This window comes from Chanodichthys erythropterus, chromosome 7, assembly GCF_024489055.1.
Source record: "Chanodichthys erythropterus isolate Z2021 chromosome 7, ASM2448905v1, whole genome shotgun sequence".
Taxonomy (NCBI): Eukaryota; Metazoa; Chordata; class Actinopteri; order Cypriniformes; family Xenocyprididae; genus Chanodichthys; species Chanodichthys erythropterus.
Genome location: NC_090227.1, coordinates 2,398,962 through 2,414,311, shown reverse-complemented (window position 1 = coordinate 2,414,311; position 15,350 = coordinate 2,398,962). Strand labels below are relative to the sequence as shown.

The 15,350-nt window shown below is 37.6% G+C and overlaps 1 protein-coding gene across 3 annotated transcripts in view; it reads right to left on the bottom strand.

The window, feature by feature from the left end:
- LOC137023044 (latent-transforming growth factor beta-binding protein 4) overlaps positions 1-15,350 on the bottom strand; it is a 100,242-nt gene that overhangs the window by 67,149 nt on the left and 17,743 nt on the right. For all 3 annotated transcript variants that reach the window (XM_067389586.1, XM_067389587.1, XM_067389589.1), the window contains exon 5: positions 3,447-3,653. In XM_067389586.1, the coding sequence (XP_067245687.1) occupies positions 3,447-3,653 (207 nt within the window). The remainder of the gene's footprint in view (positions 1-3,446; positions 3,654-15,350) is intronic.

The following is a 15,350-nucleotide window of genomic DNA, read 5'->3' as shown; positions in this document are numbered from 1 at the left end:
CATGACAGAACTTTGCATTTGCTGAAGCAACCATGCCATTTTATCTTGCTTGTACAAGTCTTTGAGCTTTTTTATTGTGACTCGTATCCGAGCACTTCACCTAACAAGTGTACCAGGTGAGTGACCGAGCAAGTTTACTACATCGGAAAAGATATATGGAGCTGGTTATGTGATGCAAACGTCAAAATGTATGTGTTTACAAATCATACTGTAAAAGTGTTTTCAGCTGCATTGAATGTATAGGTATGCTTTTGGGGTTTTGAAAAATGTAGGTAGAGGCATGTTTTTGCAATGAGCCTATGTTGGGATTTTCAATTGAAAATTCTCAATTTTCAATTGATATCTCTACCACATGACACCAATTTGGTGAAGATAAAACGCTTCCAGGCCAAAGGAAGCACAATCCAGAAGAAACATGACTAACAATCCCACATGGATCCACAGAAAGTGACTAGGAGCTACAGGATAGTGGAGACAAATGTGTCTAATCAGCATCTAATGCACTGAGATGAGGGGGGTTGGGGGAAGAGGCGTTATTTATATAGTTATATAAAGGGCTCTGGATCGCATTGGCACGCTGGAAACATCTCCCTGTTTTTTTCAGCTCCCCCACAGCGGTCAAACTTTCACTATGCGTTTACAATCACTACTGTGAACGATTAGAATCATTCTTGTTTTCGTAATTCAGCTGTCAAATGACTCAAAAAGCAAAATTACAACCAGCGCTCTGGCCTCGTGCCTGATGCCAGACTGACCGTGAAGTCACTGAAAAAGACCTAACCTCCACAATCCATTTGCTCAACTAAAAAGACGCTTTGACAGCACTGGCGGAGGTTTAGAGGACCGATAAATGAGTTGCATATTTATCAGAACTGGAAGCCAACGCCATTCCTTCGATGCCAAAAACACGGCATTTGTGTTTATGCCCGTTTATCGCCAAACAGCTTTTGCTGGACGCATTTGCATGCTGGAGAACGCATATAAATCATCTCCTCCTTTTATGTAAGGAGCGTGTTTACCGGACTAAAACACAAATGATCTTTCCCTGTATAAAATTTATCAGAGGAAGCTTTGGTGTGTGATAAGTTCATAATGAGTTTCTCTTGATGGAGATTACAGGCAGCACTTGTATAAATAGGTCACAATGTTACTGGATTGTTGGAGCTGATTTTCTCTTGGACAAGAAGCAAGAGCCGAATAGGAAACAGGTCCCGAGTGGAAACTGAAGTCAAGAGGAGTGTACAAGCCTTACATAAACGCACCATGGTACGGTGACTCAGAATACAAGCTGGGATTCACAACACAAGCTTTCTTATGTAACGAACGGGGAAAAAAAATAATCTTATTTGATTAGTGACCTAGAAATAGTGGAGAATCTTAAATAGTTTTATGAACAATGTGATCTCAGACTTTTGGACCCCCCTGTACAGCTACATATGGGAGAACAGAGAAAAATAAACAGCCACAAACTGAGAGAAAAAGACAGTGACTGAAGAGACATTATTTGACAAGCATCTCAAACGCATCTCTGGTCATGCTCTCCATCTCAGTGCAGATGAAACTATCTGACAGGAGGTACAACTGTCCAGTGAGGAGCTCATCCCTCATGTTTGTCGTTGCTGAAGAGCACCAGACACAACAGATGCCTTGAGACAAACACACACCGCTTGTAAATACTTTCAGATGGATCTCTTATACATCTGCAGGTCTGTGCATGTACATGTAGCATGTGTGTGAGTGTGAGTGTGATTGTGTGTGTGTGTGTGTGTGTGTGTGTGTGTGTGTGTGTGTGTGTGTGTGTGTGTGTGTGTGTGTGTGTGTGTGTGTGTGTGTGTGTGTGTGTGTGTGTGTGTGTGTGCAGAAGCATCATGCTCATTCATCATTTACAGTGGAAAGGTTTCAAGTTCAGGTTTTTTAAAATAATAATAAAAAAAAAAGGTTTAAAAAAATGTAAAGAATTTTGAAAAATGTAAAACACTAAGAAAGGTTAGAATAATAATAATAATAATAATAATAATAATAATAATAATAATAATAATTATTATTATTATTATTATTATTAATTTAGCATGGACAGGCTCAAATCCAAAACTACTATATCCTTTTTTATTTTTTTTCTTTAACAAACAATAAATTTTAGATGAATACATTTATAAATTTAATTAAATAATAATAATAATAATAATAATAATAATGCATTATTATTAAATTAAATGTAGAAAATATATTCATCTAAAATTATTATTATTATTATTATTATGAATTTAGCATGGATGGGTTCAAATCCCAAACTGTTATATATTTTTTTATTATAAAAAATAAATAAAAAGAATTTTTATTATAAATTAAAAATGTATTTTAATAAATAAATAATTTTAGATGAATACATTTATAAATGTAATGTAATAATAATAACAATAATAATAATATATTGTTATTATTATTATTATTATTAAATTAAATTTATAATTTTATTCATCTAAAATTATTATTATTATTATTATTATTATTTAGTAGTAATTTAGCATGGATGGGTTCAAACTGCATATATTTTTTTATATGTAGTTTGAATTTTGTATATGTATATAACTACTATCTAATTTTTTAAATAAATAATTTCATTTTAGATTAATACATTATTACAACAATAATGTGTAATAATAATAATAATAATAATAATAATAATGTATTATTATCATCATCATCATCATCATCATCATCATCACATATGTGTGTGTGTGTGTGTGTGTGTGTGTGTGTGTGTGTGTGTGTGTGTGTGTGTGTGTGTGTGTGTGTGTGTGTGTGTGTGTGTGTGCTTTTGTTTATATTACATTGTGGGGACCAAATGTCCCCATGATGTAATATAAACCTGAGTTCACCTACATCGTGGGGACCAGCCAGCGGTCCCCACAATGTAAATGGGTTTATAAATCATATAGAATGAGTTTTTGTGAAAAAGTAAAAGTTTGCACAGTTTCCTGTGAGGGTTAGGTTTAGGGGTAGGGGCAGGGTAGGGGGATAGAATGTACAGTTTGTTCAGTGTAAAATGCATTGAAGTCTATGGAAAGTCCCCACAATTCACAAAAACAAACATGTGTGTGTGTGTGTGTGTGTGTGTGTGTGTGTGTGTGTGTGTGTGTGTATTTAGCATGCAAGGGTTCAAATCCCAACCTACTATTTAATAAAAAAAACAAAACAAAAAAAAAACTTTTTAAATAAATAAATAATTTAAAGACATTTATGATAAAATATATTTAATTTAATTGAGCTATTTATTTTTTAAAAACATTTTAAGAAAATTATATAGTAGATTAGGATTTGAAACCTTTTACACTAAACGGAAATTACACCACTAGGCTAGCAAATTTTTAAAAAGTGTGTTTTGCTTTGTTGTTATCTTGCAGGATGCCACTAGTGCCGGTGTCTGTGTTTGTGCATGTACTCACACACTCTGAAGCCGGATCCAGGCGGCGTCTGTCCTCCCTGCTCACTGTTGTAGATAGTGGTGACATTTCCGCGCTCACAGTAGTTGGTGCAGCGTCCCTGCGTGCAGCGCAGCCTGCAGATGGTGGGGGTGAAGAGCACTTTGATCCGCTCCGAACCCCCGCGGACGACTGTGGAGCGCTGGTCAGATGAAGAAGGCTGAGCGACAGCTAGACAGAGGCAGAGGGCAAAGCCAAAGCAGAGCAGCAAAGTCAGCCTGTGAGGACGCATGTCGAGTCCTGTTTACACGCGCATCACACACACATGACACAGGATGAGTCTGTTTCTTGGATTTTCCCTGCAAATATCCCAGCTAGTGCACAAAAAAGATGCCCAGTTCCTCTTTTCACCCAGATATCAGCCAAACACACCTGTGTGTGTGCGTGTGTGTATGTGTGGCTGTGTATGTGTTCAGAAAGCCGTTTGTTGAGGATACGAGAGCTGTCCTGGTGTTTGAAGGTGCTGTTGCAAGCAAACTCTCGGATCCATCTAGCTCTTGTTCTGCCCTGCGCTCACAAACAAACTGACAGGCTTCCCAATGCACTCGCTAAATGAGCAGAACTTTCTCTGTCATATGAGCAGGAGAGACCGGAGTGGGCGGTGAAAGAGAGAAAACTAGTGGGGGAGAGAGAGACTTTGCGTCTCTGGCATCGCACACGGGGGTGAGGTCAGCGCCGTTTAATGTGTGTGTGTGTGTGTGTGTGTGTGTACCGGGGGCTTGTAGATGAAGGGAGGGGTGTATTTTTCTTTCACTCTGCATTTTCAACACTGTCATTTGGCAAGATTTCACTGTTCCCCTGCAGTGTGCTCTGGACATTGAGGAACAGCTCAGAGAAAATGAATCATTTAGTCACCTTCATGACTTTTCTTTTTCTGTGGAACACAAAAGGAGTCATTTTGAAGAATGATCACGCTGCTCTTTTCCAGAAATTGAATGCGTTATTTTAGTATCATCCATATGTCATTATTTGACTTTTTTAACTTTAGTTAGTGTGTAATGTTGCTGTTTGATCATAAACAACATCTGCAAAGTTACGACGCTCAAAGTTCAATGCAACTACAATAAACGACTGATAGGGACTACAACGAGCTTCTTCCCGGGTTAGTGACATCACAAACCCCCAAATTTACATAAATCCCGCCCCCGAGAACACACAACAAAGGAGGCGGGGCCATGTTGGGCTGCTTTAGAGAAGAGGAAGAGTTGTTGTAGTCGAGTGTTGTTGTCATGCCGTCATTTTACGCCGGACTGCTTCACAAACGAGGGTCAATTCAACACAAAAGATGAACATGACGGCACATGCTAGTGGATGAGTTGAATCAACTCCACAGCAACTACAACAATTTATCCACTAACCATTCAGAAACGTCTAAAAGTTGTAACTTTTTCCTGAGTCTCTCCATCAGTATCGACTGAACAATGTAAGGCTGAACACCGTTACTGACAATCCTCATTTTGTCTGCGTGAGATTCTCCAGCTTTGTTGCTGTTAAAGCTCCGCCCTCTTCTGGAAAGGGGCGGGAGCAGCAGCTCATTTGCATTTAAAGGGACACACACAAAAACGGCGTGTTTTTGCTCACACCCAAATAGGGGCAAATTTGACACGCTATAATAAACGATTTTGAGCTGAAACTTCCACTCGCGTCGCTTCATAAAATTGAGGTTAAACCACTGGAGTCATATGGAGTACTTTAACGACATCTTATTACCTTTCTGGGGCTTGAAAGTGGTAGTTGTGTAGCTGTCTATGGAGGGGTCAGAGAGGTCTCAGATTTCATTAAAAAGATCTTTTTCTGTTATGAAGATGAACAAATGTCTTATGGGTGTGGAACAACATGAGGGTGATTAATTAATGACCGAATTTTCATTTTTGGGTGAACTAACCCTTTAACATTAGTTAAGGCATTGGTTAACATGACCTAACTGCAATACAAGCTTTGCGAATGTTAGTTAAAAACACAATGGTATATTGTTTGTTCATATTAGATTACAATCCATTAATTCATTATATGGAAAAGAGCTGCTGAGATATTATTTAAAAATAATTAAAGATTTCATATAAAAATTCCTTTTGTGTTCCAAGCATGTTATTGAGGTTTGAAATGACATGAAGTTGAACAAATGATGGTAATTCTCATTTTTGCGTGAACTTTTCATTTAAAACGGAGGATAAACCTAATCTAAAACAGGCTTTTGACCGCAACTCTACAAGGCAAAGAACAAACAGTTCTCATAAAAGATGATGCTATCTATTATCTGGTGTTTAAACAAGGGAGAAAATGACTAAACCTGTAGGAAATTAAATCTCAGTTGTTTCTCCTAGACAGCAATGAGAGGGCAAAGGAAAATGTTGTCATTTCAAAGTTCTTCATTTAGGCCCTAGTATTCTCTCAAACTTTTCTCAGATTTAGACTCTACAATCAAACATATGAGATCTCCATATGAACTCATTCCTCATCACATTCATCCAGGATGAAACTATCTGCTGTCTAAATTAATTTATGACTATTTGACTAATTTACTTCTATTTTTTATTTTTTATTTTCTGAGAAAGTTTAGGAGAAAGCTTTATCTTTAAGTACTTAAAGAGAACTTTTGTTATCAGGTTCTGAACTCCCTGAAACGCCTCCATCTTGAGTTTTCTTCACAATATTCCTCATTTAAATAATTCATATGCTGAATAAAGGGGCGGGGCCTGGTTGAGTGAGTCAGTAGTGTGTTGAAACTGGCGGTTATGGTAAGGGGCGGGACATTTCCCAAACACCAATGACAACACACTGCTCCAGCCAACCAATCAGAGCATATTGTGCTTTTCAGAGGGAGGGGCTTCATAGAGACAGGAACTAAACAGAGCATTACACTCAAAAAAATAACTCTTTGAACGAACATAAAAAAATTATGGAAAGGATTTTCACATGATTAAGTTGCTTTATTTCAGCATTATGCAATTATGTTATTGCAATTTAATATACTTACGTTACGTCAACTTAATTTATTAAGGTTGATTCAACTTATTTACTATGGTTGGGCACAGCTTAATTTAATAGTGTCAGCCCAACTAATTTGCAATGTTTTGGAAAATAAATAAAAAGCAATAAATAAATAAATAAATAAATTGTTTTCATATACATAGATTTTTACAATTAATTCTTCTTGTTTAATTTTGTGATTTACTGTATATAACTTTTGTGATGTTCTGTGTTAGAAATCTAGATATGATACTGGATTCATCCTGCCTTCACCAAAAACATTGTAAAGCCTAAATTGATCATAAATCCAGTGGTGGCAATGGTTTTACAATCAACATAGGCTTACAATGCTTTTGGGAAATGCAACCCAGAGCACTACCACAGTAATTACTTTCTTATTAAAGTTATTAGAAATTTTGTTAGCAGGTCCTCAACCCAAGCACAAGTGCAACACTTCACCACAATGGTAAACCCTAAAACTATTAATTAACAGAAACTTTTAAATACCAACATAACAGAACAGTAAACATTAAAAAGTCTTTCCATTTTCTCATCTTCCTAAAAAAACTGCTTAAAATAACACTTTATTTCAACATTTACACTCCTAGTTCAGCCCCTTTGCAAAGCATGGTGAGAAGTGAAAATCCTGTTTAATTGAGTCCTGGTTGGGTTTACTTGATTGAAACATGTTATTCCAATATGAAAACATCAAGTTAAGTCAAAGAGTAATCGTTTCAAGTCAATTTAACACGAATCAATCACATTTAAACCAGATACCTGATACAATGGTGTTGAATCAAAATAAATTGTTTAAATAAACTGAACAGCATAAATATATATATATATATATTTTTTTTAAGTGTACTGACAGACTGGGAAGAGAGGAGCTGCAACAATGGAGAACATGAGGAAAATAATCAACATTCAAGCAGGAAAACCTAGGCATAATATGGCCTTTTTAAATGAAACATCACACAATTATGAAAGAGCAACATCAGAGCAGTAAGATTTTCCTCTAGAAAGAAGCAAAAGTGGGTTAAATGGGCAGAAATGAGGTGAAACTGACTGTAACTCAGCCTGACTTGACACACTTTCAGAATCTAGAACAAATGGGCCTGTTTTCTGTGTGGGAGCCTCAGGGGGAGACGCGATTTGGAGGACACATTTCTCCCCCACACCTGTACGCTCACTGCACTGACACATCCGCAGCTGCTGGAATAAGGCCTGCTGGGACAGTAAATTAGTAAAGCTACCGTAGGGAGGATCTAACCCCGCACTCCTCAGCACGGATGATCTATGGATCATTTCACCCAAACTGACCGCCTGCTGTGGCTCTGCAGTGACAGTTTCAGGGCTTTTATACAGTCATTGATATGCATATATCTTTTAAAGGAAGAAACAGCTACTGTCATTTTTTCCTTCTTGATCCACTTTAAAAATGACTCCATCAATCATTTGGGAGGAGCTGTTCAACTGTGTCATGATGTCAGTGTTTTACATATTAATGAGGCAGTAAAACATGTCTTGTCATGGCAACCAGTCCTGTTTCTCATGTTGTTTGGAAAATAAATTTGTAACCTTATTGTTGTAAATGATTTCATCATGTGGCACTAGATCATAAATAGACACACGAAATATCATGAATCTCTCTATATTATTACTTTTCTTCTGCCATCTGTTCTTTACTAAAATATGTGGGATTTTCTGGGAATAAAACTGATGACTTTGTGCCATGTACAATACAGTGTTGGATAAGTTACTCTAAAATGTAAAAAGTAATTAATTATTAGCTACTAATTACATCTTCAACAGTGTATTTGATTACTAAAAAGTATTGCATCACTTATAACTAATTACTTTTTAAATCCAGTTGAGCAATACGAGGACAGACTTAAAACTGCTCGTTTACATTTTTTTACAATCACTTTGTTACTATTTTCAGTCATTTTTCAAAACTCTAGACACAAAACTCACAACCAATGATCAAAATGCACATTTTTCAAAACTCTAACCCTTTTCTCAATTGCTTGGATACAATACACACAAAACTTAGATCATTTGTTCATTCAACATAAATCACCTGTTCAATATGACACAACTTAACATCAAAGTACTACTATTTCAAAAGGCAATTCACACATTACATTTCAAATGAGTGTCTATTCATTTCCTTACAATGATCTAACTATCAAATGATACAACTGCTCAAAATGATAAGTAACTGTCGCATTACTCTTAATGTATAGTTGTATGGAAACAGAAAAACAATCTTCCGTGTTTACTGTAAATCATGAAAGTTTCAGGATGACAAGATTCATTGTCACCAATTAGCATGGAGCATGAACCAATTAGACTACAATATCCATGGATGTAGCCTAATATTGTATCATAATGCTTCATCAGACACTGTGTCTATGGCCCCAAATACTGTACCACCTTTTCAAACAGTATTGACAGTACTGCACTGTATAGATGCAGGCCCTTCTAATTGCTTGTCAAATTCTGCCAACTCGTTACTGATGATTGAGTGCACATTGTGGAATGAATATATAGTAAAAAGTTGATCCAATTGGATCCAACTGCAAGAGCATAGTGATACGTAACATGGAGCCAGCAGGTGATCCAGGTCACAATGGAGGTCAAGCAGTGGTGGGAGGAAGATGAGGAAGACGTGTTGGTCAAAGGAATGGCAGGGGACAGAGGTGGTCGTGGGCCTCGTTTAAGAGGTGTGGGGGAACGTGGTGGAGGACAAGGCCACGGACCAAGACAGCGGCAGCAACAGAGTGTCCAATGAAATTCGGGCAATAGTTGTAGACCATGTCATAAATCATGGCATGACAATGACTGAGGCGGCTACAATGACACAACCAAACCTCAGAAGGTCAACCGTGGCCTCAATAATCAGAACTTTCCGCAATGAAAACCGGTAAGTTATCAGCATGCACTAAACATTATGCTACTCTCAATTATCAAATGACTGCATACCAATGTGTATCACAGAATAGGTGATGTGACCAAGTGTCTTCTTACTCTAATGTTCCCTGTAGAATTGTGACCAGGCCAAATAGTGGAGGCTGAGGCAAAATTTTAACTGAGCAGGCTGATGTCGATTTGGTTCGGGCCAGAAATGATATTCGCCTTACAGAAATTCGCCAGCATATCTTGGACAATGAAGACATGTTCAGCAATGTGGGATCCATAAGTTTGCCGACTATTTCACGCATACTGAAAAGGCACCAGGTATCTATAAAACAACTATACCATGTGCCTTTCGAAAGAAATGCAGACAGAGTGAAGCAAATGAGGACTGAGTATGTTCAGGTAAGTTCAGTTTCAAGATGGCTGTTGTAAAAACATTCCCAACAATAGGTTGGTTTCACGTGACGTCACAGCAGCAGCGCGAATGAGTCTGGAGGGCAGGGAGTGATGTTTCTATATAGGAATCCTATCAAAAACTCAATATTTGTATGTTTTGCGTTGTTTATGGTTGCTCAAATCGTTAAAATCGAGAACCCAGAAAGTGTTTTTATCGTTTACATATCTTATACCGTTTTTTATAACTTATTTAGTTTTTTTAACTTTAAAAGTTGTCGCCTTTTATAGCGTTTTGCGTATGCTGATACCGAAATGAATATGGATACCTTACCTTTTGTTTTTGAATTGGTTAAATATTCACATTCTTCATGCTATCGTTTGCAGGGAGGAGAAGATATTTTATCCTATTGAATGATAATTTGGTGTTTTAACTTCATTTTTGTAGAATTCCGTTCATGTTGATCTGGTTACCATGGAAACTGCTGCTTCAGCCGTCGTATTGTAGAAAATGTCCAAATAAAATAAATGTTTAACAAGCTGACAGAAGTCGATGCATTTCTTTGTTGGAAGCGTGTAAATGTAACTAGTTTTAATGTTGTTTTTGTAAATATTCACTTTCCCATATGACCACGAAGGAGAATCGGAGGGTCACATTCAGGGACAGACACCGACACGCTGTATTTTTGTATTTATTTCAACAAATGACAACTGAAATCAAACCTATAGAAGCTCATCAACAGTTTTGAAGTGGCTGTGTGCAAGTTATAAAGCGAGTGAGTCATACTCACAAACAATGTTAATTAAATATTACACAAAAACCAAATACAAAACTCAGCTAAGTACAGTAGCCTATGTGTTTATTTTGAGTGAAAGATAGTGGGTTTATTTAGTGACATTATTACATTTGCTAGTCGTCTCACCTTCTCAACCAAGGCAAAAATTTGTATTAGCAGTTTTTTTTCCCCCGAACTATATCGTGAGTTCCTATTACAGTTCTCGATTCAGCATAAATGACCAACAATGGCGACATTTTTCACAATCATGACAGAAAATTAAAATACTGCCCTTAACATCACTTGCAGAAAGGCAGCGCGATATAAACAAACCCAGACTAGAACTGAACACGGCGTTACGGCAGCTTAACATCCTCTATATCTGCCTCCTCGATGGCAGTCAAGTCTTTCAATTCAGTGGAAATGTCGCTCCTCTTCATAACATAAGTATCACGTCCAACATATGTTGTGATTTTCTGTCTAAATCAGCACAGAACGGACTTTTTCCCATCTCTTCCATTCTAATTTTCACTGCTTGCCCTCCACCGGAATTTCGCGCGTCTCGAGAACCACGTGACTGAAAACAACCTATTCTACATAGTACAGTAATCTCTAAATCACTTTCCAAAATGTATTTTTAGAGGGTGATGGAGCTGGATGCTGATGATGACCATCACAAATTCATATATTTGGATGAGGCAGGTTTTAATCTGGCCAAGACAAGGAGGAGAGGTCGGAATTTCATTGGCCACCGGGCAACCATCCAAGTACTGGACAACGTGGGGCCAACATTACCATGTGTGCGGCTATATCAGAAGATGGTGTGGTGGGACGCAGACTTTCTTGATCTCAGGTTCCATCATGCTCATGTGGTGCAAGCATGGTTTCAGGCCCATGCACAATTTACCACCCTGTATTTACCCCCATACTCTCCCTTCCTTAACCCGATTGAGGAACTTTTCTCCGCATGGAGATGGAAGGTTCATGATCGGCACCCTCATGAACAAGTCACTCTTCTCCAGGCCATGGATGACGCCTGCAATGACATCACAGCAGACCAGTGTCAGGCCTGGATTCGCCATGCCCGAAGGTTTTTTCCAAGATGTTTGGCTAATGAAAACATCCATTGTGATGTAGATGAGAACCTGTGGCCAAATCCACAACACAGAGTTGATGACAATGCAGAAGTTCAGTAATCACTCCTGTTTTGTTTCTTACAGTGCAAGCTTCATTGCACTGCTGCAGCCATGATACGGAAGCAAAGTTCCTTGATTATTACGCCTGAATGAGAGTATAGTTCCTAGCCATATCAGCCTAGAAAATCCTTCATCATATGTTAAACGTCAACTTCAGGATGCCAAAATTACCATATTGAACGATTTATTTTTATTTCAATATTTGCAACCATGTTACCAAAATCTAAGACATTTCTAAACAACTAAATATTGAATAAACATAAAATATATAGACAGACTTAATTTGTTTGTTTATTTATTTATATTTTTTTCAATGTGTGCGACTGTTACCAAAATGTATGTCTAAATATAGTTTAAAATTTTAAAATGCAGTTTTTCTAAAATGAAATTAAATAAACATAAAAAATATAAACATTATCTTTACAATAAATAAATGCATTTTTTTTTTTTTTTACATGGTAAATTTTAGTTTTTAGTCTTGTATTTTTAGATACAACAGTATGTCATTTTAATAACATCCATTTATCTATGGAGCACCGCATATGACATCCAAACAAAAACAAAAAAAGGTAAATCATGCGCACAATTTACTGTTTTGTTCTTTCGATTTACTAAATCGTGTGCATAATTTACTATGGGTGTAATGGCACACGTATTCGTACCGTTTAGCCCATTAACCACGTTTAACCACCAATAATCACAATAAGCTCTGTATTTTGTTACTTTCATAAGAAACAAGTCTCATTCCTCAAATTCTGTCCATTTTATCACGAAATTCAAATAATAAATGCCGTTTTGTCGCTCTTTGATGTGGCCTGACTGATCGCTGTATAGATGCCTCAGTTACGGTATATGTATAGTTTAAATAAATCTGTTGTGAAAACAAGTTATGACGGCCACTGTGTAAATTAATATATTTTAACATTGAATTGGGAGTAGAAACAGATATAGTAGTTTAATAGTTTAGGCTCTGTTATTAATTGTAACCTTTAATATTATGTGTACTCATGTGTACAATATTCACGTAATCCTGCTCTGTACTTAAAGACTCATGACTGGTATTAAGAGGGATCAATTATCCTTTTACAAAGTCTTGATGTTGTTTTTGTGCTCTACTAGATCAGGTTTTCCTGCTTGAATGTTGATTATTTTCCTCATATTCTCCACTGTTGCAGCTCCTCTCTTCCCAGTCTGTCAGTAACGCTCTTGCTGCGTCCCAACTCGCCTACTTATACTAAGCCCTAAAAGTATGTACTCTTTCTGTGAACAAAAAGTACATACTTAGCAAAAGAGTAGACAAGCTTTGGGACATATTATTGCGTCATACAATTGCGTCTTTTCTCTCTGTCACCGTAAACTGGCCTGTCAATCATCTTACATCCTCCACATTTCATTTAGTTAATTTCCTACTGTATCGGAGAGAAATACAGTAACACGTTGATCTGCAGTCGTCGGTCTTTCATGTGGAGAACTCTTCTCATATTAATGCATAATGATGCATCAGATCTTCATTGGTATTGCAGATGAAATATAACACAGATAACATTAAATATTTTCTATCAGGTTGAACTGATTATTAGTCACTCAAACCTCTTACCGTCGCACATATCCCGCCCCTTTATTCTGCATATGATTTATTTAAACGAGGAATATTGTGAATATCGTTCCCGGAAGAAAACTCGAGACTACAGTGGAGTTCAGAAACAGGTCACATTAGTGCACAGACACTAGAGAAAATACAGCATTAATCATAAGCTCACCAAAATCCACTATCAACAATCTCTCACACAAGCATTCATATTTGGCAAAACAAACTGGACAATAAAATCTTGATGAAGAGCTTTAGGGTCAAACTATTCTGCTATATCGCTGCGTTCAACTCCATTCTGCTCTCGTCGTATTGACTCGTGACAATAGGGGAATTCAGCTGTAAATATTTATAAAGTGTGCCATTTCCCTCATAATCACAAAAAAAGGTCATTAATGAAAAAGCTGTTTCCTCATGGGCTGGAATGCTGAGCTTCTGTCACTCCCTCTCTGCGTTACAAACTCTCTCAGCGTGGAAACTTGGATTCGGCCTTTACAGCAGCATTAAGTGTTGGATTTCGAGAGATCTGGCATTTGGAAGCGACTCTTGTCTTTTCCACGTGAGACGACATCCCTCATTCGAGTATTTTCCACTTCAGCAGGCAATAAGCATTGACAATATTGCAGCTGGGGAAGGTGTATTAGTGTTTGGAGTTAACGTGCTGTTGGAAGGAGGGAGAACAGGGAAGCCCTGAGGTTATGTGGGGCGTCCAGGGTTGTTTACGTGTTGGCTCTGGATTTAAAGGCCCAGACTGGTGTTAGGAAAGGCCTTCTGGGAATATTTGTGGGCTACGGAGCACACTTCATTACATAAAACCACACTCAGCTAGAGAGAAACTGTATAGACAAACTCAAGAAACCCCAAATATCCACAGCTCAGATAGTCTTCAGCTGCAACTTCTTCATAATGGTGGTATTTTAGTATCATTATAGTTTTTGCTAATATTTTGAATTTTTCACAAACAAAATTATGATTGATTTGTAGTGAATTCCATGAATTACCTGAAACAAAAATATGCTGGCCCAGACTGAGGAATTGCTGTAACATGCCATTCAAAGTTTCATCTCCCTAGAGCTTTACTTATCAGCCACAGCTTCATATTCAAGGGCTTTAAGACTATAAATCTAGAGATAAGCAACATTAGACGTCTGTGTGTGTGTGAGTGAGAAAGAGGTCAGCCTCCCAACACTTCCCATCCGCTGCCACAGAGCACCATTCCAGCATGTTCTGAGGTCATGGAGACACAGGGGTTCCCATTAGCAAAACACCACATCCATCTCCTGAGTAATTACTGCACCATCACCTCTGAGCCAAACCAAACAATGACAGGAACATGCTACAATGGCGTATCGAGGACTGTCTCGATGCAAACTAGACTGAATCTACAAGCAGATAAACCTTATCGTGGCACAAAAGTTTTAAAACTAGGAAACAGGCCAAATTATTAAAACAAGATAATTTCTGTGCTCAGGCATGCCGCTTTGAAGCCAGTGCTGCTTCTTGCAAAGAAAAGGTAAACATGTTGACATAGAAACCTGTATAAAGCTTAAAAACGGTGGTCCGCAAGACCTTTTGGACTCCATGAAGTCCACAATAATATTCTGAAACCCCTTTTCCAATTGTTTGTGATTTACTCTACAAAGATTATGGATAAGGATTTTGAAAAAGATATTTTAAAAATCCAGCCGTTTTTGTGTGTGTCCCTTTAAATGCAAATGAGCTGCGGAGGGCGGAGCTTTAACAGCTTGTGCTTCGGTCGCTTAACAACAACAAAGCTGGAGAATCTCATGCAGCCAAAATGAGGATTGTCAGTAACGGTGTTCAGCCTTACATTGTTCAAACCAGAGTCGACACTGATGGAGAGACTCAGGAAGAAGTTACAACTTTAAGACGTTTCTGAATGGTTAGTGGATAAATTGATGTAGTTGCTGTGGAGTTGATTCAACTCATCCACTAGCATGTGTCGTCATGTTCATCTTTTGTGTTGAATTGACCCTCGTTTGTGAAGCAGTCCGGCATAAAATTA